Raw genomic sequence first — 26569 nt, forward strand, 5'->3', positions numbered from 1 at the left:
AACTTGTGGACCTGACTTCTTAAAACTGATAGAATTATGGGGACTAAAGCCAAAGTGCTCTCTGACTGCCACCTCAGTTACTTGCCCTGCCTCGTACTCTAAGCGGAGGTCCAGTATTGCACCCTCTGGGTATTGATTCAGAAAACTTTTCTGGATACATTTCACAAATTCCACTCTTTCCAGGCTCTAAACACTCCCATGGCCCATTAATACCTGGGTTGCTTTAGTAAGAGTAAAATCTCTAACTCTCATTATTCTTACACTATGAGCAGTTTCACTGTGCAACTGCTCCTCAAGTTCCTGCTGACAATTGAGGAGGTGAAGTTGGATGGGAAACAGGATGGGGAGAGCATATAAATACAGCCCCACTAGAGAGATCCTGCCCGTATGATGAATGACTTCCCCAATTCCACCATCTAGGGGGTGGGAGAATAATGGAATACTTTTCACTTTACTGGAGGAGAGCACTTCCAGCAACATTCAAGCATTTGAACACCACCCTGGACAATCTCTTCACCACAATGGTTGCATTTAGTATTACCAAGGAAATGTGCTTCAGCTTGCTGTGTACTTCTTGACATCAGTAACCAAACAATGACGACCACCAAGAAAGACCAGGGCAGCAGAATCACTGTATTGTTGACACTTAGTATTATACTGCAGCAGCTGCTTTGTCTTTGCATCCAAATGCTGCAACTGCATATCAGCCATTTTAATTCAGCTCTCTATGTAGGTGTTTTGATGAACTGTCCCTTACCACGTTTGCAACATATCTTTACATGACTGGAAGATTATCATAATTGAGCAAGATGGGCAAATACAGATGAGGCTATTATTGTCTTTGAAGATGCCATCTAATTGCACAGTGTAAAAGGTGCTGCATGAGTGGTGTGTGAGAGTGAGTAACACTTGTGCCTTAAAATTGACATACATAGAGGTGCAATATTGATTATTTCAAATTCCTTTAAATTTTGAAATACAGATGTAATCATGCCAGATAATAATTACAGGCACCCAATGAGTGACAGAAACTCTACTCCATTTGAGGTTTTTCTAAAGGAGGCTGAAATTTCTGGGTAGATATTAAAAAGTGTCTGTAAGAAGGGTTTTAAAGCAAACTGTTTCAGTGGAATGTGGTCATGATCTATGAAGATCTAACACCAATGCTATATGACTACCATTAGTAAGAACTTGGCTGTATGTTGAATCGGAAGAAAAATCTGTAAGGCCCTCAAATTAGTCTGAGGACAATGGATGGGAATTCAAGAAGGAAAATAAAGGGATTTAGGATAAAGGCATTCCCAGAAAGTCAAAATGAGAGTCTGCAAAATTTTGAGCTCCCGGGATGGGGTGATGAATATAGGGTGCGCTTATTCAAAAAAATCCAGAAGCTTATGTTAGTTTTATACAGTGGAAAATATAGGGCTAAATTAGAAGGGAAATTAAAAATGCAAAGTGAGGACCTCAGTAACTTTAAAAGGGGAGGAATCACTGGGACTGGATGAAGTATATCCCAGGCTATTAAAAGAAGGAAGGAAAGTGCAGAGGTTCTGAGAATCATTTTTCAGTCCTTCTTGCTTATAGGATTTATTTGTTTAAGAGAAGAAAGGATAAAAAGTAAATAAAAGATACTAGACTAATACTTAGGAATGCACAGGTTGTATCATGGGCAAATTATTTCTGGGCCAGGTGTGTATTAAGCCATCATTTAAAAATACACCAATTAATCAAGACCAATCATCATTGGTTTCTTAAGGGAAGGTTATGCCTGGCTAACTTCATTAATTTTTCCAGGAAAATAATAAGGAGAGAGGCATGGCAGACTGGTCAAAAAATAACTGCCCATGAGATAAAAAGCAAATTGAATCTAAAATTGACCAAATGGCAGGGCACAAAAGATAATAATTGACCAGGTTAACCAGAAGGGTATTATAAGTTGTGTCAGCACATCTCAGATCTGGGCTCTTGCATTTTGGAGTCGCTGTTTGTATTTCATAATTAGGCATTGTCCTTGGGAAATCAGCATTGTTATCATTCTGTTCCGCAACATTCCTCCTCTGCTATTCACCCCAAATTTGAATCTAGTTGATCCTTCTGTGTTCTTAAACTTTGTGGATTAATCTACAGGAAGAATCTAGTAGCAATAGAGGGAATTCAGAAGAGATTCACCATGATGTTGTCTGGAATGGGTGTTTGTAGTTATAAGGAGAGGTAGGATAGACTGGGTTTATTCTTACTGAAATGTAGGAGGGTAAGAGGTGGCCTAATGAGAGGTATAGATAAGATCGATAGCATCATTTTCCCAGGGCAAGGAAATCTAGAACGAGGAGGCATAGGCTTAAAATGAGAGGGGAGAAATTTAAAGGAGATCTGAAAGGCAAGCTTTTCACACAGGATGCTGATTATGTGAAACAAACTGTGAGTGGAAGTGGTAGAGGCACATTTAAAACCTATTTATATGCATCTGGGTACATTGTAAAGCAGTTGTGCCTTATAGGCCTAATGCAGGCAAATTGAATTGGCATTCACCATCAGAATGGGTGTTGTTTCTATGCACAATTTCTAGGGAAATTGACGTACATGGTAAATGGTAGGGCATTGAGGAATGCAGTGGAACAGAGTGATCTAGGAATATGGTGCATAGTTCCCTGAAGGTGGAATCTCATGTGGATAGGGTGGTGAAGAAAGCTTTTGGTATGCTGGCCTTTATAAATCAGAGCATTGAGTATAAGAGTTGAGATGTAATGTTAAAATTGTACAAGGCATTGGTGAGGCCAAATTTGGAGTATTGTGTACAGTTCTGGTCACCGAATTATAGGAAAGATGTCAACAAAATAGAGAGAGTACAGAGGAGATTTACTAGAATGTTAGCTAGGTTTCAGCACCTAAGTTACAGAGAAAGGTTGAACAAGTTAGCTCTTTATTCTTTGGAGCATAGAAGGTTAAGGGGGGACTTGATGGAGGTATTTAAAATTATGAGGGGGATAGATAGAGTTGACATGGATAGGCTTTTTCCATTGAGAGTAGGTGAGATTCAAACAAGAGGACATGAGTTGAGAGTTAGGGGGCAAAAGTTTAGGGGTAACATGAGGGGGATCTTCTTTACTCAAAGAGTGGTAGCTGTGTGGAACGAGCTTCCAGTAGAAGTGGTAGAGGCAGGTTCAATTTTGTCATTTAAAAAAAAAAATTGGATAGGTAAATGGACAGGAAAGGAACGGAGGGTTATGGGCTGAGTGAAGGTCGGTGGGACCAGGTGAGAGTAGGCGTTCGGCACGGACTAGAAGGGCCGAGATGGCTGTTTCCATGCTGTAATTGTTATATGGTATATGGAATATTAATCACCTCATTTTTCCTTGTTTTCTCTCAAAAGTATAATTTTGATTATTAAAGCTAAAATGCTACCACATAGCACCTATTGATTACATGATAAATAGAAGTGGAACCAGAAATGAAAAATTGAAAAAGTGGGAGTAAGCTATTTGGCCCTTTGCCAGCTCCATTGTTCAAAATCTTTACCTCATCGTTACCGGATCTTACTTGGTTTTCTCAAAAAGCTAAAAAGCATATATCAATTGGTGTTTTAAATGTCTTGAGCAACTGAGCCTCTACACCACTGGAGTAGATAATATCATTCATTACATCCTCAGAGAAGAAATTCTTTTCTCATCTCAACTGTCAGTGATTGACACCTTATTTTGACTCCCCATGGTTCTTGGCCCTTCTATCAAGGGAAGGATCATTCCTATGTCTAGCAGACCCGAGTTTAAGAAGTGATCATGGGGGATCACTTCTCATTCTGCTAGACTTGAGATAGTACAGGACAGTCTATTTAACTTCTCGTACAATAATTCTGAAGTACTCGGAGTCAGTTTGATCAGCTCCCAAGTTCCTATAAAGAAACTGGTCAGATTTCTGCTTTATAGTTGCATGAACACAGTGGACAAAATTGTCTCCTTCTGTGCAGTAAGCCTGGAAATTGCAATTACTTTGCAATTGAGTCTTTCAGTCCTATTAAAAAAAATCACTGGTGTGAAGAACTGTCAAACACTGAAAACTTCAATGTTCATTTGGTTGGTTTGTAGTTTTTGTTACAGCTTTGTGCTGCCACCAAGGTGTTAACCAAGAGGGTAAGAAATGTTGAAGAACAAGTCTTTGATACTGAATACTTCAGTATACTAAATATTGTGGCATGAATTCTTTGGTAAAAGGAATATGTTGGAATACACTATTTCTTAAAATTTACAAAATGGTTAAACAAATAGAAAATGTTGGTAATGCTCATTAAAATAATGTGGTATTGTGTGTTAACTTTTTCTATTGGACTTTTCTGTAAAATAGAGCATTTAATTTGTTTCCATTGTTTTTGTTCAACTCATCAGACTTGTGGAATTTTCTTATTAGGGATTCACCCATTTAAATGTTCATACTGCCCGTCAACATTCAGATTTCCTGGAGCGCTGCAGCATCATTTGAGCACAGAACATCCAACTCAGCAAAGTAGCACTTCTCTGTTGGGGGATTGTGCCCAATTGTTCAGTTCTCAGCTGGACTTGGACGAATATCAAAGGAGCAAGCATGCCAAAATATTGGTTGCTAATGTTCAGGAGGCAACTCAAATGGTAAATATGCACGAAAGCTAAGTTCTTGCTGTTTACTAGTTCTTGTTCTTGACTGTTGAATGTGCACCTTGTCCTTGGCTTTCTCTCAACTATTTTCACTACAATTGGTTATCTGGAGATTTATCATTTTGCTTTTTTGAGAGCTTGCTGTGATCAAATTGACTGCTAACTTCCCTACTCTATAGCTGTAATTACATTCAGAAATAAGGCCATAAGACAGGAGCAGAATTAGGCCATTCATCTGGTTGAATCTGCTCTGCTGTTCTATCATGGCTGATGCCAGATCCCACTTAACCTTATACACCTGCCTTCCTGCCATATCCTTTGATGCCCCAACCAATCAGAAAATGATCAACTTCCACCTTAAATATACACACGGACTTGGCCTCCACCGCAGTTTGTGGCAGAGCATTCCGTGGATTTACTACTCTCTAGCTAAAAAAATTCCTCCTTACCTCTGTTCTAAAGGGTCGCTCCTCAGTTTTTGAGGCTATGCCAATAGTTCTGGATACCCCCACCATAGGAAGCATCCTGTCCACTTCCACCCTACCTAGTCCTTTCAACATTCGGTAGTTTTCAATGAGATCCTCCACATTCTTCTAAACTCCAGTGAGTATAGGCCCAGAGCTGCTAAATGCTTCTGATATGCTAACCCCTTCATTCCTGGAATCATCCTCGTGAACCTCCTCTGGACTCTCTCAACACATCCTTTCTGAGATATGGGGCCCAAAACTGTTAAGAATATTCCAAGTGCGGCCTAACTAGTGTCTTATAAAGGCTTAGCATTATCTCAAGCAACACACACAAAATACTGGTGGAACACAGGACGAAGGATCTCGGCCCGAAACGTCAACAGTGCTTCTTATAGATGCTGCCTGGCCTGCTGTGTTCCACCAGCATTTTGTGTGTGTTTCAATTTCCAGCATCTGCAGATTTCCTCGTGTTTGCTCTTAGCATTATCTCCTTGCTTTTATATTCTATTCCCCGTGAAATAAATGCCAACATTGCTTTACCACAGACTCAACCTGTAAATTAACCTTCTAGGAGTCTTACCCAAGATCTCCTAAGTCCCTCTGCACTTCTGATGTTTCAACCTTCTCCCCATTTAGATAGTAGCCTGCACTTTTGTTCCTTTTACTGAAATGCATTATCATACATTTCCCAACACTTTTCCTTCTGCTACTTTTTTGCCCATTCTTCCAAATTATCTAAATCCTGCTGCAATCGCATTGCTTCCTCAACACTACTTACCTCTCCACTTTTCTTTATATCTCCGCAAACTTTGCCACAAAGCCATCAATTCCATTATCTAAATCATTGACAAGCAATGGGAAATACTAAACTTCTGAATTGCATCCTGAAGGAATGAACTCAGAAGGTAACATATAATAAAATAAATTGAAATCTTATTTTTGTTTTCTGCCTAGTGAGTGTCAATAGTTCCTTACATACTTCATAGTTTCCTGGCAATTTTAAATTGCTGGAGCAACTCAGTGGGTTGAGCTGCAGCTGTGGAAACCAAGGGATATCTGATCTTTCAAGTGGAGATCCTGCATCAGGACTGAGAGTTTCGAGAAAAGATACTCTTTCCTCGACCATTAAGAAATTTTTTTTGTTTTTTCAAAACTGAGGAAAGATAGAAATGGCATGTGAAAGCCTTGACAAGTAAGATTAAGAGAAATCCCAGGGCATTCTAATCATACGTGATGAACACCAAGATGACTAGTGAGAGTGGGATTGATCAGGGATAGAAGAGGAAACGTGCCTGGAATTGGAGGTGGTAGGGGAGGCTCTTAATGAATAGTTTACTTCACTATTCACGGGTGAGTGGGGCCTTAATATTTGTGAGGACAGTGTAAAACAGGCTGATATGCAAACGCACATCAACGTTAAGAAAGAGAATGTGCTGGAACCTTTAAAAAACCGTTAGGATAGACAACTCCCTGGGCCGGATAGGATATACAGCAGATTACTATGGGAAGCAAGGGAAGAGATCCCTGGTCCTTTAGCGTTGAACTTTGCATCCTTACTGGCCACAGGAGTAGTACTAGATGATTGGAAGGTAGTCAAAGAAAGAGAGTAGGAATAGCTATGAGAATTACTGACCAGTGACTCTTAAGTGTGAGCAGATTCTTAGAGAAAGGGTTTACCAGCATTTGGTGAAGCATAGTGTGATTAAGGATATTCAGCACAGCTTTGTGCCTAAGACTTTTGCACAGGACTGTTGATGGATTGTAATAAGGTGTTTGATAAGGTTTCCCATAGTAGGCTCATTCAAGAAGTTAGGAGGCATGGGATTCAGGGAAACTGGGCTGTGGATTCAGAGTAGGCTTGCCCATAAAAGGCAGAGGGTGGTTGTAGAAGGAGCATATTGTGCCTAGAAATCAGTGGCCAGTGGTGTTGCTGAGCGATCTGTTCTGGGACCTCTACTTTTCGTGATTTTTTTAAAATAACTTTGAGGAAGTGGAAGGGTGGGTTAGTAAGTTTGCAGAAGACATGAAGGTTGGTGGAGTTGTGGGTAGTATAGAAGATTGTCGTAGGTTATAACGACATTGACAGATGTGGAGCTGGGCTGAGAAGTGGCAGATGGAGTTCAAGTTGGAAAAGTGTGAGGTGTTACACTTAGGAAGGCCGAACTTGAAGGAAGAATGGCAGGATTCTTAGCAGAGGGATCTTGGGAATCCATGTCCATTGATCCCTCAAAGTTGCCGCATGTTGATAGGGTTGTTAAGGAGGCCTACAGTGACTCTTGCCTGTGGCCATCAAACTTTACAACTCCTCCCTCGGAGTGTCAGACACCCTGAGCTAATAAGCTGGTCCTGGACTTATTTCCACTTGGCATGATTAACTTATTTTTATTTAATTATTTATGGTTTTATATTGCTGTATTTCTACACTATTCTTGGTTGGCGCGACTGTAACGAAACCCAATTTCCCTCGGGATCAATAAAGTATGTCTGTCTGTTACTCGGGGGAATCCAGTTCGAGGTTCAAGGTAACATTGTAGTTCTATAAAACCCTGATTAGAACATCTAGAATATTCAGTTCTGGTTACCTCATTGTAGGAAGGATTGGAAGCTTTAGGATGGTGCTTAGGAGATTTACCAGGATGCTGTCTGGAGAGCATATCTTATGAGGATAGGCTGAGCAAAATAGGGCTTCTCTCTTTGGAGCAAAGGAGGATGAAAGGTATTATGTTAAAGGTGTATGACTTGATAAGCTTAGATCAGGTGGATAGCTAGAGACTTCCCCCCCCCCCCCCCAGGGTGGAAATGGTTAATATGAAAGGGTGTAATTTTAAGGTGATTGGAATTAAATAAAGGGGGGATGTGAGAGGTATGTTCTTTTGCCACAGAGTGTTGGCTGTGTGGAATACTTCACTGGGGTGATGATAAAGGCAGATACATTCAGGACATTTAAGAAACTCTTAGATAGGCACATGGATGATAGAAAAATTAATAGCTACATAGGAGGAAAGGGTTAGATTGATCGTTGAGCAGGTTAAAAGGTCAGCACAACGTTATGGGCAAAGGGCCTGTATTGTGCTCTAATGTTCTATGTTCAATAAACTATGAATTGTATTTCAAATGTTATGTAAAATAAGCCTGAGACTCTGTTAGTTTATTTCCATCCATTCAGTAGGGCAGTGCAATTGTACCAGCAAAATACTCTTTGAAGACTTGTCATTTCATGTGGTGGTGAGTGCAGTAGTTTGATGTTTGCTGATGTTTAGACATAAATACTGAATTAGTGTAAAAGATTGCTATTTCAAGGTGAAAGCAAATGACATACAGTTCAGTAATTCAAAAGTCTATTCTTAGCACATGTGTGTGATGTACAGTAATGTTTTGTTTTGAGCAGTTCTTATGTAGCCCCCCCCCCCACCCACCCACACCATTCCCCATGGATTGCTGTAGTCGAGCGCATACTAGAGGCTATTTGGCTATACTCCACCAAATACAGTTGAAGTCAGAAGTTTACATACACTTAGGTTGAAGTTATTAAAACTCATTGTTTAACCACTCCACAGATTTCATATTAGCAAACTATAGTTTTGGCAAGACATTGAGGACATCTACTTAGTGCTTAGTAATTTTTCCAACAGTTGTTTACAGACAGATTATTTCACTTTTAATTGACTATATCACAATTCCAGTGGGTCAGAAGTTTACAAACAAAATCAAAAGAAATCAGCCAAGACCTCAGGAAAAAAAAATTGTGAACCTCCAGGAGTCTGGTTCATCCTTGGGAGCAATTTCCAAACACCTGAGGTACCACATTCATGTTTACAAACAATAGTATGCAAGTATAAACTATGGGACCACACAGCCGTCATACCGCTCAGGAAGGAGACACATTCTATCTCCTAGAGATGATTGTACTTTGGCGCGAAAAGTGCAAATCAATCCCAGAACAACAGCAAAGGACCTTATGAAGATTCTGGAGGAAACAGGTAGACAAGTATCTATATCCACAGTAAAACGAGTCCTATATCGACATAACCTGAAAGGCTGCTCAGCAAGGAAGAAGCCACTGCTCCAAAACCGCCATAAAAAAGCCAGAGTACAGTTTGCAAGTGCACATGAGGACAAACGTCTTACTTTTTGGAGGAATGTCCCCTGGTCTGATGAAACAAAATTTGAACTGTTTGGCCATAATGACCATCGTTAAGTTTGGAGGAAAAAAGGTGAGGCTTGCAAGCAGAAGAACACCATCCTAACTGTGAAGCATGGGGGTGGCAGCATCATGTTGTGGGGGTGCTTTGCTGCAGGAGGGACTGATGCACTTCATAAAATAGATGGCATCATGAGGAAGGAAAATTATGTGGATATATTGAAGCAACATCTCAAGACACCAGCCAGGAAGTTAAAGCTCAGTTGCAAAATGGACAATGACCCCAAGCATACCTCCAAAGTTGTGGCAAAATTGCTTAAGGACAACAAAGTCAAGGTATTGGAGTGGCCTTCACAAAGCCCTGACCTCAATCCGATAGAAAATTTGTGGGCAAAACTGAAAAAGCGTGTGTGAGCAAGGAGGCCTACAAACCTGACTCAGTTACACCAGTTCTGTCTAGAGGAATGGAACAAAATTCCAGCAACTTATTGTGAGAAGCTTGTGGAAGGCTACCCAAAACATTTGACCCAAGTTAAACAATTTAAAGGCAATTCTACCAAATACTAACAAAGTGTATGTAAACTTCTAACGCACTGAGAATGTAATGAGCTGAAATAAATCATTCTCTCTACTATTATTCTGACATTTCACATTCTTAAAATAAAGTAGTGATCCTAACTGACCTAAGGCAGGGAGTGTTTTCTAGGATTAAATGTCAGGAATTGTGAAAAACTGAGTTTAAATGTATTTGGCTAAGGTGTATGTGAACTTCTGACTTCAACTGTAAATTATTTTTGCGGATTCTATTTTCCCTTCGTATTTTACACCTTGGTGTGCAGAACATTGCAAAGTTTTTGTAGTGCTAACTACAATGGATCACTGTCAATGGCTGCCATTGCATACAGCATTCAGCATATTCAAGAGCATGCTCAAGGATTAAGTGCCAGAACATAAAGTAAAAAGCTTTATTTTTCCTTGTTAGAATGGAATAGGTTTATGTTGGCGTGGATAAGCCCACAATAATCTAAGCAGCAACAGGATGGCAGGATAACTTCCATTAACATTGGCTATAATGGAGGCAGCATGAACAGCTTTACTCAGTTTAAGCTGGCAGATGCTTTCTTTTCAGTCATGAGGTGAAATTAAGTTCTCAGATCTAGTACATGCTATAAGTCACTATCTCATTCACAGCTGCAGGGTGTGGAGCCATGTATGAGATTTACTGCCTTAAGATGGTTGTTTTGCAAAGCCTATGTTGTTCCTTGAAAGAGTGCTTGTACATTTTATCTAAAACCCGTAAGTTCACCATCTGTGATGCCTGTCTATGTCCCAGGTAAATTTATTATTATGTAGCGTGTTCTGGATTCTTGCATGACATTAGAATGGGTTGGGGGGGAAGTTAGTAATTCCTCTCGCTAGGTCATTTAGCCATTAATTCAATTGCGTGACGTCTTTTATTGACACATTTGCCAGGAGAATTTGTTTTGCTCCATCAAAAGGTTCCTATCATTAAGAGAAATTCTTGGGTTATATTTGTGTCAAGACCTAACTTTCCCAATCTCTCATTGCAACTGATAATTTCCTGATAATCCCTGCTAAGTTCTTTCTAAGTCTTTACATCTTTACAACCCCTCCATCCAATGAATCAATATGGTTCTGGTGGCTTCTGATCTGACCAACGATTAACTAATGATTATTAAGTTCTCCCAAAATTTACAAAATGTTGTTAGTTACAATTTATTAGTGCAGCAAAAGAACATCATTTCATGCCTTTGCCCATTCCGCTCCATCTGGCATCCCTAAATTCATAATTATCCTCATCACCATTTGCCATTTTGCCAACTTTTATATAATCTTGTATAAACTTTTATATGATAGACTTTTTAAATGCTTGTTGTCATAGACTGGGATAGACTTTTTCAGAAGCTAAATAAACTGATGATGCCATAACTGATCTTTGGGGAACACCACCACAGTCCACCTTTCCATCTGAAGTATATCCAACCACTGCCATGCTTTGTTTTATGTTAACTTGATGAGGGTGTAGATAGCAAAGAGATACAAGAAATTGTGTTCTCTGTGAAGTTAAACACAAGTATTTGGAGAGAGAAACAGTGTAAGGAAAGGCAGGTGGACCGTACATCTAACGATCTTAAATTTTTATGTACTTAAGTTGAAATTGTCTTATAAAATATTGAAATTAAGAACAACTAAGTAGCCAAGGAAACACCTGTGCTAAAGTTTGATGTTCTCTCTTTGAATTAGATTTTGTTGTAACTTTCTTCTGTTCATTTTGGACATCTTCCAGTTCTGATGAAAGGCCTTGACCAGAAACCTTAACTCCTGTGAGCATAGACTGTGGAGTATTTCCAGTGTTTTCCATTCTTACTTTTGACTTCCAGGATCTGAAGTATTTTCCAGTATACACTTAGTGGCCACTTTATTAGGTATAAGAGTGGAACCTGATGTGGTCTTCTACCTCTGTAGCTCATCCACTTCAAGTTCTACATATTGTTTATTCAGAGATGTTCTTCTGCACACCATTGTTGCAACGCTGGTTATTTGAGTTACTGTTGCCTTCCTGTCAGCGTGAACCAGTCTGACTATTCGCCTCTGACAAGGTGTGTTCTCCCACAGAACTGTCACTCACTGAATGTTTTTTTTTGTTTTTCACACCGTTCTCTGTAAACTCTAGAAACCACTGTGTGTGAAAACCCCAAGAGATTAGTAGTTTCTGAGATACTCAAACCACCCTGTCTGGCACCATCAATCATTCCATGGTCAAAGTCACTTAGATCACATTTTTCCCTATCCTCTTGTTTAGTCTGAGTCTCTTGACCGTGTCTACATGCTTTTTATACATTGAGTTACTGCCACATAATTGGCTGATTGGATCTTTGCATTAATGAACAAGTGTACCTAATAAAAGTAGTCTTTGTAAATTCATAAAAATTTTATTTGTCATACTGATTTTTGATTTTTTTTTAATGTAGGTTATCCAAACATCTGAACAGTTGACAACTACCCAGCAGGTGATATCGGTGGAGGAGACTCACCTGACCGGTGTTGAATCACAGGTATATGTGGCATTGCCCGATTCACACAGTGGTTCATCAGGACAACATGAAATTGTGGCTCTGAAAGTGGACGATATATTAGATGGAACTGTGACACTCATCTGTGGAGAGACCCCATGAGAATGTGTAAAGATAATTGTCCAAAGCACAATTGGAAGACTTCAGGAATGTTAACAGAGCATTGTCTTTTCATCTTGCCTAGGATCACACATCATTTCAATTTGTAGATCTCAAGAGAGTGTTTTTTGCAATGACTTTAAGGTTTTGAAACCTGTTAACGCTAATGTCTTGCAACTCCTGAATGTTTGTAGAGACACGGTATCCTTCAGAGGAAAGGTTGTTGGGCTGAATCTACAGTGAACCTAGTAGCAATAGCACTGTGTGATCTCCTAAAGCCTGGTTCGTTTTAAACAGTAGAGTATCTTGGGCAATAGTGGAGGATGTTTTAAAAAAGAAATTCATATTCACAGTATGAGGAATGAATCACCTGGACCAGATGTGATCAGAAGTTCATCCTAAGGTGGTGTAGCAAAGAAGGGGAATATCTGAATTTTTCCAGGCATTCCAACATAGGGAGGTGCAAGGCCAGAGTTTTTCCCTGCTTATAGGCTGACTACCTCTGTCCTTGAGCACTGGATGTTTTTTGATTTAAAAAAAGATGACTGTAGTCTCAGGAGTAATTTATCTTGGGTACAATTAAAATACATTAAAGAATGAGGGCCTTTGTGTTGCTGATTAACAAGATAGATTTGAATACAGAAAAACCTCTGGATTATTCAGTTGCTTCTGTTATTACTCACACTTAGGGAATTAGTTCACAGCAGGGACCACATTTGAATCAATGTTTCAGGTTGGTGGTCCATTGAATAAACAAAGAGAGTTATCCATGTTATTGATGAATTACACACTAAATGGATCAGTTTTTTTTTCCAAAACCAACTTTAATAGACTGCTCTTAAAACTTTAAAATGACTGAATAGATTTCTTCATCATTTGATGCACTGAAGTAAAGAGGAATTGGGCTACCATTTTGTTTTCTCTAAAAATATTCTTTCTATACTAGTCTATTTGGATTCATGCTGGATGCAATTACATTTCCTGTCTTGTGTCTATTCACTGCATGTACATTTGCCTCAAAGCTTAAAAAAATGCAAGTTAGAGGGATGTAGTGTCTTAACACATTTTCCGATAATCACTACCAATCTTTCTGATAGAACATAGACCATAGATCCTCAGCCCATAATGTTGTCCCAGATCAATGAAATGAATAAGCAAATAGCTAACTGAACAAATCCCTTCTGCCTACAGAATGTCCATATCCTTCCATTTCACTCACATTCATGTGCCTATCTACATGTCTCTTAAGAAATCTCTATGTGCCTCTAGAGTACTGTGGAAAAGTCTTAGGCCCCAGAAAAAAATATTCTGTGAAGAAAAGATACTGCCAAAATCATGAAATGAAAAGTTTCTAAATATCAAAACATTTTACTATAAAGAGCAGTAAACCATTAAAAAAAAACCTAAATCAGCATTTGGTGTAACTACCCTTTGTCTTTAAAACTGCATCAATTATCTTGGGTACACTAGTGCAGTTTTATAATAAAATCAGCTGGTTGGTTTTCCAAGCTTCTTTGAGAACTTGTCACGTTTTTTTCTGCTGACTTTGGCTGGCTGTCTCATTGCTGTCTCTGCAGGTAATCCCAGACAGCCTTGATGATATGGAAATCAGGGCTCTGTGGAGGCCTGTTGCAGAAATCCTTGTTCTTTTCATTGAAGATGGTTCCCTACTGCGACTATGCAGTAGTCTAGGCAGTTTCTAGAGTAGGTTACATTGTGGGGCAAAGGGCCTGTAATGTGCTATAGATTTCTAAGTTTCTGTAGCACATGCCATCTAATCCAGGCAGCATCCTGGTAGACCTCTTCTGCATCCTCTCCAAATCCTGCTTTAGTGGTGCAACCAGAACAGTATGCAGTACTCCAGATGCAGCCCAGCTGGAGTTTTGTAAAGTCATAGTTATAGAGTCATAGAAAAGTACAGCACAGAAACAGACCTTCAGCCCATTTAGTCTGTGCCAAACCATTAAAACTGTCAAGTCCCATTGACCTGTACCCAGGCCATAGCTCTCCATACCCCTCCCATCTATGTATTTATCTAAACTCCTCTTAAACATTGAAATCGAGCTTGCATGTACCAGTTGTACTAGGAGCTTGTTCCACACTGTCATGACTGTCTGAAGAAATTTCCCCTCATGTTCTGCTTAAGTATTTCATTTTCGTCCTTAACCCATGACCTGTAGTTGTACTCCCTCCCATTGTACTCAGTGAAAAAAGCTCTATTGCATTTACCCCCTCTATACCCCTCATAATTTAGTATACCGCTATCAAATCCCCCTCAATCTTCAACTTAGCTTCCCATTTCCTGTACTCAATATTTTGGTCAGTGTGCCACAAGCTTTCTTTACAACCCTGTTTCCCTGTGCTGGCACTTTCAATGAATTAGGGACCTGTATTCCCAGATTACTTTCTTCTACCACACATCTAAGTGCCTTACCATTTAACGTTCAAGGCCTACCCTGGTTCGTCTTCCCAAAGTGAAACACCTCATAATTTGCGTTAAATTCTCTCTGCCATTTTCAGCCCATTTTTCCAGATGGTCTTGATTCTGCTGCAAGCTCTGATAGTCTTCCTCACTGTCCACTACACCTGAAATCTTGGTGTCATTTGCAAATTTGCAGATCAAGTTAACTACATTATCATGCAGATTGGTGATTATAGATGGCAAACAACAATGGACCCAACATAATTCCTGCAGTGTACCCATTAGTCACAGGTCTCGGGTCTCCAGTCAGAGAGGCAACATCCACAACCATGGCTTCTCCCACAAAGCCAATGTCTAATCTAATTTACTACCTCATCTTGAATGCTGAGCGACTGAACCATCCTGACCACTTTCCCATTCAGGACCTTGTCAAGTACCTTGCTAAGGTCCATGTAGACAACATCCACTATCTCGTCTTCATCAGCTTTCCTGGTAACTTCCTCAAAACTCAGAGGTTGGTTAGACATGATCTACCATGCACAAAGCCATGCTGTCAATCCCTAATCAGTCCCTGTCTATCTGAATACTCATATATCTGGCCCCTTAGAATACCTTCCAATAACTTCCTCTTTACTGATATCAAGCTCATTGAGATATAATTTCCTGGTTTAATTTTAAATCCTTTCTTAAGCAATCTATTAGCTATCCTCCAATCTTCCAGTACCTCATCTGTCGCAAAGGATGATTTAAATATCTCTGCTAGGGCCCCTGTAATTTCTGCAATTGCTTCCCTTAGGGCCCGTGGGTATACCTTGACAGGCCCTGGGAATTTATCCTCCCTAATTTGCCTAAAGGCATCAAACATCTCCTGTGAATTCTATATAGGGTCCATGACCTTGCTGTTGCTTTACTTCACTTCTATAAACTCTGTGTCTGTCCCCTGAGTAAATGCAAATGCAAAAAATCCATTTAAGATCTCCCCCCATCTCTTTTGGCTCCAGGCATAGATTACCATTCTGATTTCCCAGAGGATCAATTTTATCGCTTTTAAACTTTTGCTCTTAATATATCTGTAGAAGCTGTTAGGATTCTCCTTCGCCTTGTCTGCTAGGGCAACCTCATGCCTTCTTTTAGCCCTCCTGATTTCTTTCTTAAATGGTTCTCTTGCATCTCCCATTCTCCATAAGTACCTCATTTGTTCCTACCTGCTGATACCTGCAATGTACCTCTTTTTTTTCTCTTAACCAGGGCTTCAGTATCTCTTGAAAACCAAGGTTCCTGAAACCTGTTATCTTTACCTCCTATCTTGATAGGCACGTATAAACTTTGTATTCTCAAAATTTCACTTTTGAAGACCTCCCACCTACCAAAAGTGCTGTTACCTGAAAACAGCCTGTCCCAATCCACACTTGCCAGATCCTTTCTGATACCATCAAAATTGATCTTTCTCCAATTTAGAATCTTAATCCGTGGACCAGATTATCCTTTTCCCATTTTTACTTTGAAAATAATGGTATTGTGATCACTAGATGCAAAGTGTTCCCCTACGCAAACTTCTGCCTCCTGCACTATCTCATTGCCTAATAGATCCGATAATGCACACTCTCTCTTTGGACTTCTGTGCATTGATTAAGGAAACTTTACTGAACACATTTTACAAATTCTGTCACATCTGGTCCCAGTCAATATATGGAAAGTTAAATCAACTATAACAACCTTATGTTTCTTGTAACAGTCTCTAACAGTTAACTGTTAGCCCAATTAACATGGTTGTACCTTTCTTATTTCTCAGTTCCACCCATTAAGCCTCAGTAGATGAGTTCTCCAGTCTGTCCTGACTGAGCATTGCCATGACATTTCCCTTAATTTGTAACGCCTCTCTTCTCCCTTTACTCCCTCTTGCCCTGTCACATCTGAAACAATGGAACCTGAAATATTGAGCCAATCCTGGCCTTCCCACAGCCAAGTCTCACCTTTGGCTACAATATCATAATTCCATGAAGTTGCAACATTCTGACTCTTGAACTCAGTGCCATGACTAATAAAGACAAGCGTTCACACATGCATTCTTAACCACCCTATCAACTTGGAAGCTATGAATTTGGATTCAAGATCCCTCTGCTCATCAGCACTGTTAAGGGTCTTGCCCATGTCTACAAGTGATCTGAATCTTGCTGTATCTTTTTCCAGTCTTCTATACTATCTACAACACTACGAATCTTTGTATCGTCTGCAAGCTTACTAACCCATCCATCCAGGTCATTTATATAGATCACAAAAGGCAGAGGTCCCAGTACAGATCCCTGTGGAACACTACAAATTGCAGTCCTCCAGCCTTCGACCACCTTCCTCTGTCTTCAAGCCTGTTCTGTATCCAAATGGCCAATTCACCATGGATCCCATGCATCTAAATCTTCTGGATGAGCCTCCCACAAAGGTTAAACACCTTACTAAAATCCATCTTGACATCATCATGAGGTCTACCTTTATCAATCACCCTCATCACTTCTTCAAAAAATTCAGTCAAGAAAGAAAGACATGGCTTGACCCACAGAAAGCTGTGCTAGCTGTCCCTAATTAGGCCACAGTTTTCCAAATGCTTATAAATCCTATCCTTAAGAGTTCTCTCCATTAACTTCCCTATCACTGATGTGAGAATTGCTGGTGTATAGTAACCAGGGTTATCCCTGTTTCCCTTCTTAAATAATGGAACACTTTGTTTAAGATTAAGGAATAACAAAATTGACATATTACCAACAGCTCAAAATTTTGGGCAGCTTAAATTTGACCTAGTCAACAGATGCTAAATGCTAAATCTAACAATAACATTCCAATGTTTAATCCTATTAAAGAATGAAAAGTATATTTTTGGCATACCTTATAGTCTTTGATGAAAATACTATTAATCTCTTGACCAGAATTTTGGTTAAAATTCTTATAATTGATCTGATTATAATAGATCACCTATTTTGTCTTGTTTAATTTCACCAAATTGTTAGTATTAAGATTTCCTGAGATCTTTCTACACCTTATGCATAATGAAAACATGCTCTTTATTAAATTCCTATCTGTTGTCACAAATTCCACTGGGGCTTGCCTTAGTATCCCAAAGTTTTCTAGTGTGTCTACAGTCACCTCTACAGAACTATCAATAACTTTAAAAAAGTATTATTAGCAAGATGCATTAGCACAATAAATTTATCAATGATGGCCTTATTATTGCTTACAGCAAACCTATCCCTAACACGGGCTTCAAAGTTCAAAGTAAATTTATTATCAAAGTACATGTATGTCACCATATACAACCCTGAGATTTGTTTTCTTGCAGGCATACTCAGTAAATCCAATAGCCACAGTAGAATCAATGGAAGACAGCACCCAACAGGGCGGACAACCAGTGTGCAAAAGACAACAAACTGTGCAAATACAAATGAAAAAAGTGAAATAATATAATTAACTTTCATGGCTTGGCTTCACGAATGAAGATTTAGGAAGGGAGCTGCCTACATCTGCTACAGCCTCGCTGGTGGCTGACGAGGCCAATACGGGACAGGCAGACCTGGCCGCAGCGACTGCAAGGGAAAATCTTTTCTGTGTCACGGTTATTCCTCGTTCTCCTTTTGTCCTCAAGGCCAGCCCTGCGTGCGCTCTTGAAGGAGGAGATAGACTTCACGATCAGAGGCTAGAGTAGACCACTGGCGATGGGCAATGTGACAGGCACCAAGGGAGTTCTTCAGAGAGTCCTTGTACCTCTTCTTCAGTGTCCCCCTGTCATGGTGGCCAGTGGAGAGTTCGCCATACAGCACAATCTTGGGCAGGCGATGATCCTCCATCCTGGAGACGTGCTTTGCCCAGCGCAGCTGCGTCTTCAACAGCATGGCCTCGATGCTGGTGACCTCCGCCTGTTCAAGGACTTCAATGTTGATGATGAAGTCACTCCAGTGGATGTTAAGGATGGTGCAGAGGCAGCGCTGAAGGAGTCGTAGGTGGTGACAGTAGGGACCCACGACTCAGAGCGTACAGGAGGGTGGTCAGTACAATGGCTCTGTACACGCTGTCTTTGTGCCTTTCTTCAGATGCTTGTTGTTCCAGACTCTCTTGCACAGCCTGCCGAATGCACTGTTTGCCTTTGCTAGTCTGTTGTCAATCTCTTTGTCGATCTTGGCACCTGACGAGATGGTGCATCCCTGTTAGCTGAACTGGTGGACTGTCTTTAGCTCTGCCTTGCCGATGGTGATGCAAGGAGGGTGGTAATCTTCCTGAGGTGCGGGCTGATGGAGAACTTCTGTCTTCTTCAAGCTGACTTCCAGTCCGAAGAGCTTGGCAGCCTCTACAAAGCAAGATGTTATATGCTGCAGGGCTGTCTCTGTGCAGGGAGTAAGGGCAGCGTTGTTGGCAAAGAATAGCTCTCGGATGATTTGCTCCAATGTCTTGGTGTGGGACTGTAATTGCCTCAGGTTGAACAGGCTGCCATCGGTGCGGTATCAGATGTAGACACCGTCCTCGCCATCAAGGTCTTCTGTGGCTCTTTCGAACATCATGCTGAAGAAGATGGTGAAAAGAGTCGGTGCGAGGATGTAGCCTTGCTTTACACCTTTGCCTATTGGGAACGGCTCTGAGAGGTCATTGTTGTGTCGGACTTGGCCACACTGATCTTCATGTAGCTGAATGACCATGCTGAGGAAATTTGGGGGGCACCCCAGTCGTTCCACGATTAGCCACAAGACCTTCCCTGCTCACAGTGTCCAACACTTTAGTAAGATTGACAAATGTACATCACATACAGTCCCTTGTTCTGTTCCTTACATTTATTTTTGGAACTGCCTGAGAACAAATACCATGTCAGTACCCTAATGCTCCTGTTGGCTCTGAAGCCACACTGGCTCTCTGGGGGGTGTACTTCTGCAATGATGGGCACCAGTCTGTTCAGGAGTACTCTTGCAAGGATTTTTCCTGCAATGGAGAACAGAGTTATCCCCCGATAGTTGGAGCTATTGGACTTTTCCCCCTTGTTCTTATACAGGGCGATGACGACTGCATCACAGAGGTCCTGTGGTGGCTTGCCTTATTCCCAGCAGCAAAGAACTCGAGTGTAGTGTGTAACGCTGGGCCCCCATGCTTCCAAAACGCTGGTGGGATTCCATGAACTCCTGCTGCCTTGCCACTTTTCAGCTGCTCTATGGCCTTGACAGTCTCTTTTAGGGCTGGAATCTAGTCCATTTCTGTTTTCTCTGGCTGTTGTGGGATGAATCGCTGAGTCTTGGACCATGCGGTTGGCGCTGAAGAGAGTCTGGAAGTGTTCCGATCACCGGTTCAGGATAGATACCTTGTCTGTGAAGAGCGCCTGGCCGTCTGCACTGCGCAAGGGACTCTGGACCTGGTGCGAAGGGCCTTACACCGCTTTCAGGGCTTCATAAAATCCTCTGTAGTCACCGGTGTCTGCGCAAAGCTGAGTTCTCTTTGCGAGGTTGGTCCACCACACATTCTGAATCTCTCGAAACTTGCGCTGGAGGTTGCTGCATACGAGGTGGAAGGCTGCTTTCTTACCAGGACAAGATGGCTAAGCAAGGTGTGCTTGGTGGGCGAATCTCTTCTTCGCCAACAATTCTTGGATCTCCTGGTTATTTTCATCGAACCAGTCCTTGTTCTTTGTGGAAAGCCCTAGGACTTCTTCAGAGGTCTGCAGGATGGTGGTTTTTAGGTGCCCCAAAGCACTTCTGGAGAGGGGTCTGTGGGGAAACTGGGATCCTCAAATCTCGACTGAACATTCGCCTGGAAGTCAGCTTTCACTTCAAGTTGCCAACCTGAAACTTCTTTCTTGGAGTGCCTCCTCTCTTTCGCTTGGGTTTGAAATGGAGACTGAGTTTGCAGCGGACAAGACGATGGTCCATATGACACTCTGCGCTGGGCATCACTCGGGTGAGTAAGACATCCCAAAGGTCTCTCTGGTGTACCAAGATGTAGTCTATGAGGTGCAAATGATTGGACCGAGGATGCATCCAAGTTTGTCTTCAGACTGTCTTTCTGATGGAAAATTATGTTGATGATGCGCAAAACTCTAACAGAAAGCGCCCGTTGTCATTGCAGTTTCCAAACCCATGTTTGCCAGGTACTCCTTTCCAGGCTTCTGAATCTTGGTCTACTCTGGCACTGAAGTCGCCAAAGATGATGACCTTGTCGTCTGCAGGGGCGTTCTGTACGAGGTTGCACAGATCAGTGTAAGGCTGCCTTCCTCTGGGAAGCGGACTTCACTGAGAGCAACGATGTCAGCTTTCAGTCTTAAGTTCATGCGCAACCAGAGTGGAGCATTGTTCTGGGCGACCACTGCCTGCTGAATTGAGCATGGTTCTGATGTTCCAGCATGCAGGCTTTAGTCCTTGCACTGCTTGTGAGGCAGGCGTGTACTTTTTTCTTTTTTTGTTGTTGTTTGACCGCATTTGAGGATGCCCATTGACCGTGGCTAGCCAACTGGGGGAAATGGAAATGATCTTCGATTAGGCCACCTTTTCTAGGCCCCTCTCCATGTGGAGCAAGCTGTGCTGTCCCCGGAGAAGGCTGCTTGGTCGTTCAGGGTGCTGCCGAATGATATCGTCATCTCCGGGGTCAACATCAGTACACCTGAACTGCCTACATGCAGGATCGGAACTGCGGCTTCCAGTGTCGTCATCTACCTGCCGTTTTTGCCCCTTTCCCATCGCTACAGGGCTTGATGAATGGTCGGGGGAGGATGGTCGTAGACGTGGGCGTGTCCTTCGGCCTGCGCAATGGTTTTTTTACGTGGAGGGCAGTGTGTGCGGTACTGGCCCCACCCTTTACACCCGGGGTTCATCTGCCATAGCCGAGCAAGCTGGGACGGTGACAGCGAGGTCCTCGGGTCCTAGGAGTTACATCGGACTGTCCTTCACCTAGGTGGATGGCCTGACAAGGCTAACGAGCCCCACCTGCCCGGGTTTGGAGTCAGAGTTGTCCTTCTCTTAGGCTGGCTGCCAACCAAGGCTAACGAGCCCAGCCTACCCATCCAGTTATACCGCCGGATATTCGGTCACGCCACAACGTAGCAAGCTCGGTGGAAATGGGGGCACCAATGAGAAGATGTTGCTACGGACACAGTAGTGTAGGAGAGGCCATTTGCAGTGACCTCCTGCCTAGCAAGCTAGACAGTGACCATGAGGCGATCACTACACTGGGAAAGGAGAGGCGATGTATTGCGTGTGCACTTTTCCTGGGTGAGTGGGACATCAGGCCCAGACCTCACCGCCCCCCCCCACCCCCAGATAATTAATAAATAATTAATAAATATCAAGCACATGAGACTAACAGTCCTTGAAAGTGAGTCCGTAGGTTGTGGTAACAGTTCAGTGATGGGGTGAGTGATGTTATCCCCTCTGGTTCAAAGGCCTGATATTTGAAGGGTAATAACTGTACGTGAACCTGGTGGTGCGAGTCCTGAGGCTCCTCAACCTTTCTGGTGGCAGCAACGAGAAGACAGCATGACCTGGTGAGTGGAGGCTCTCATGATGAATGGTGCCTTCCTGCACAATGCTTTGTGTGGATGTGCTCAGTGGCGGGGAAGGCTTTACTTGCTACAATATTCATTGTTGGTGGAACCCCACCGTCACCTGCCTGGCCAAGGCTCTATGATCTCCATGCAATTTTTGGAGCATCGCTTACTCTCCTTTGCACTTCGTATCTTCTCTTGACATCAGATTTCTTTTTGTCTCAACCACTCTTATCAGCATTACCTGCCCTAACTCACTCAGTTGTTCTAGTGTACTCACCTTTCATTTCCAGAACTAGAAATTTTATCAATTAACACAACCTCTTACCAGCGGCATCACTTTTATCTGCATCATTAAGCAAATATTCAAGACAAATCTTCATATCACTAATGTTGCCCATATCATTACTCAAAAGATGCACAATTTTAATCATATCAGAAATCCAGGCACTAACTACATTAATAACAACCATGTTTTTGGGTTGATCTCTATTATTCGCAATCTCATAGCCTCCGTCAGTAAAACAAGATAATTAACATCTACTCTGTTTACATCCACTTCATCAATGTCCCTCGGCATTCCTAAAGAATTCATTACCACCCCCAATGAATTCTGCAGTGTGATGCTTATCTGAATTTTGTTTATTTGTATTAGTTGGTAGCTTCCCTTCAATGAATTTATTGATCACATTCTAATTGAAATAAGAACTAATCCTTTTATACATGGCAAGTTTTACTCCCATTGAATGTGAGTTTCAGTCCCGTACTTGGTAGAGTGTGACTCCATTTCAGGTTTAGAATATCATTTTACATGTTCAGCCTATCAGATGTATACTTTTCAGTAATCTTCTAGTGCATTCCAGCACTTAAAAATGTTTTAACTTGAAGGTACAGATACAAAACAGTTAGAATTTGGTTAGCAGTGTGATTAGACTTTCAATTTGTTAGTATTCACTCCAGAAGGGCCAGTGAACTCCTAATAATGTTAAACATTTTGAATAATTTCAATTCCAGTTAGTGTAGGGTGAAATCCAGCTAGGTAATGAAAAGAATGAATATCAATTTGTCCATGCCTGATTGTGTAAAAGTCTCATTTATGTTATTGACCATCTGCTTTCAAAGCTGAATGTATGTAATTGTTCAGGTAGATTTCTTAAAAATGATTTAATTCCTGCTCACACTTTTAACATATCAGATGTAAATATATATTCCATGGACATGAATTAATGTCCAGTGATTCAATGTTAATGGTTTACTCTATATTTTATCTATAAAACTAAGCATTTCATATATCTGTGTCCTCTGCTCCTATGTGACTGTGCATGTGAACTTTCCCAAAAACATTTTTATAAACAAAGTAACTAAGTTCTGTAAACAGTGAAAGAGTTGCGTGGAGAGTTAATTCTTGAGATTGTTAACCTTAACAAGGACCACTGAAATCCTCCACTCCAAACATTATCTGTTTATCTTTTTCCATAGCTGCTTCATGTTTCTGGCAAGTTTCATTTCTAGTTTCCTGCATTGTTGGCATTTTGCTATTGTGGTCTATTAACACACTCTGTGTCATTCCAATGCATCTATTTATTTAATAGTGAGATACAGAACCATTGGTCAGATAAGGCTATTACAACGTAAGAAAATAACTTTAATTGATCATGGTTTATATACTATATAGGGGAGAGAATGCATGAGTTAAATATATTTGCCATAATGTTCAACATCATAGTGCATACATAACAGCATGCACTAAAAAATAAAAACAAATGGTGCAAATACACTCCAATATATATGTCTTTTTTGAAAACTGAAACAGATGAGAAAGCCTCCAAGTAAAGTCACCAGGAGAAAAAGAGATGCAGGAATACAGCCATATTGAATGTTCAAGGGAACAGTGTAGCATGAACGTACTTTGCAGATTCAGTCTCACAGGATAACCAGTCAGTGAGTTTAAATGTTCTCAGGCAGTGGCCAAGTAAACTGTAAAAGGCAAATAGTAGGTTTTACTTCTGAATAGAGGTGGTGAGCTGTAGCTGGACATATTTGCTCAAGCTACCACATAAGCTTTGTTTAAGAAAGCAAGAGCTGGAAAGGGAAGACAGGAAGGTCAGCTTTTAAGGAATGTTGACATTTTCTTCCCTGGAGTCTGACAGTTCAGGTAGATTTGTCCTCCATGAGATTGAAATGGAACCACGTTTGAGATATCTTAAAATTCAGTTCAGTTCTCAGCAGACACTGCTTTGAGGTCTGAGCTCTCTTTCAGAAGTGTTAAATGAATATATATTGTGGAAGTGGTTCAGTGTAAGAGTGTTCACCTGCTAAGAATGGGGAAAAAAATTGAAATACTGAACCTTGATGGCACTTAGCTGACCAACTGACAGCTTGTCTTAACTTATGCTCAAATCAGTTTTGCTTACAAACCCTTAAAATGTTCTATTTCCTGTGTAATGTCGTTTGACACTCTGACCAGCTTTAAATTGAGTTGCTAACACAATTTGAATGCTTGATGCTCAGTTTCATACTCAAGTAGTTAAATAACTTGGTAGAAAATGTGGATGTAACTGTATATTCCATCTATTTAAGATTTTAATATGCATAACCGAGTTAGCTGAATTTACCATCTATGGTGTAGGTGCTACTGGATGTGAAGAATAGAAAGATAATTAAAAAGACAGGTCTTTAATGATGTCATGAAACAATATTTAATTATGGCAGGCAATTGCGATTGGAGTTGTAAATTTGTCGCCTTTTAACTGCCTGAACCACAAGTGTTAACATTGAACAAAGTAATGAAATTTCATCTGTCTCCTCTATTAACCTTGTAAAAGGCAAGAATATTGATATAACTTAAGAAGTGAGATTGCTTTTTATAGCCAGATCCATTAAAATCTCCTTATCATCTCATAATGCCCTCCAATGCCTCCTGAATCATAAACCCACTGAGATTTTGTTATTTTTTTATTCTATAGCATGATAGAATTGATTTTATTTTTGCAATGGAATAAAATTAAGGATTCCCAGAAGATGGACAATGAGAATCCATTTATATTATAACCTAAAAATATTCCCAGTTTAGTTTTGAAATAATTTAAAATGTTTGAAATGCAGCTTTATTTTTTGAAAAAAAAAAAGAGGAAATAAATGTCCTTCATAATGAAGGGACCATCCAAGAAATCTGGCAACATCTACTTGCTAATTTTGTTCTTTTATATTCCAGCGGACAATGTAAATATAGCTGATATGTATTAAATGTTCATTTAAAATTACCTTTATTATAGCATGTTTGGTCATTGTGATCACTTGATTTAAATGGAACTTTTCACTGTAGCCCTGTTCATCAATTTCAGCTTAATGAGTGGTGGGGTAGTGGGGGGGCACAACTGGAAACAAGGAATGAGGGCAGAGTGAAAGAGTTCCAGATGAACATTAGAGTTGTGAACCCTAGAAAATATTGCACAGTTTAAACTGGTTCACTTTTTAAAATATACCCTGTGAGAACTATGCAGAATGCAAGTTAAAGTTTGCAGTGTGAATAAAAACTGATTTAGACCATGTCCAGGTTTCTGAGCATTTATTATGCATATTATATTGAATTTATTGGAGTTCTTTTATTTTTATCCCATAGCTACACTGAGATCTCTTCAAGTTGTCTAGTGATATATTTTAATATAGTGGGTACACTTTGGAAAATTTACCCAAATTAACTGCTGTGTTGAGTTTGCTGTAACTTTTATGAAAAAACAAGTAATTATCTGTATACCGTATATCACTGTTGGATTCTGAATTTAAGTCTGAGACTATTTTAGAAGTCAGGAATGAGGCATAAAATCTGTTGCTTTGTAATCATTTCATTAAGAGATGATAGAACAAAGAACAGGAACAGAACAATGACGGGGTCAATGCTACTTGAAAAGAGAGGAACTAAAATTGTGCCTAGCATAAAACAACTTTTTATAGCCAAAAGATAAGAAAACTCCATAAATAATCAATTAAAAATAATTATTTAATACTGTGGTAATATCAAACAATGAGAAACTACTAGCCACTTAGTGAAAGACCAAAGAAGCTTTAGAACTATATATGTCCACTAGAGGCATATTAGACTGCTGTGTATATAAAGGCTACTTAAAATACAAGCAAATAATTGATTGTTAAATTGCAAAGAAAATGATAATTAAAATTAAACAGGTTCATGGATACGTGCTCAGGTCATGAAAAACATCTG

General features: G+C 40.5%; 1 protein-coding gene across 4 annotated transcripts in view; it reads left to right on the forward strand.

The window, feature by feature from the left end:
* Positions 1-25891, forward strand: part of zbtb40 (zinc finger and BTB domain containing 40) — a 133572-nt gene extending 107681 nt beyond the window's left edge. For all 4 annotated transcript variants that reach the window (XM_073031656.1, XM_073031659.1, XM_073031657.1 and 1 more), the window contains 2 exons: positions 4402-4619; positions 12227-25891. In XM_073031656.1, the coding sequence (XP_072887757.1) occupies positions 4402-4619; positions 12227-12430 (422 nt within the window). In that variant the 3' untranslated portion in view covers positions 12431-25891. The remainder of the gene's footprint in view (positions 1-4401; positions 4620-12226) is intronic.
* Positions 25892-26569: the final 678 nt, after the last annotated feature.

The sequence above is a fragment of the Hemitrygon akajei genome, chromosome 29 (assembly GCF_048418815.1).
Source record: "Hemitrygon akajei chromosome 29, sHemAka1.3, whole genome shotgun sequence".
Taxonomy (NCBI): domain Eukaryota; kingdom Metazoa; phylum Chordata; class Chondrichthyes; order Myliobatiformes; family Dasyatidae; genus Hemitrygon; species Hemitrygon akajei.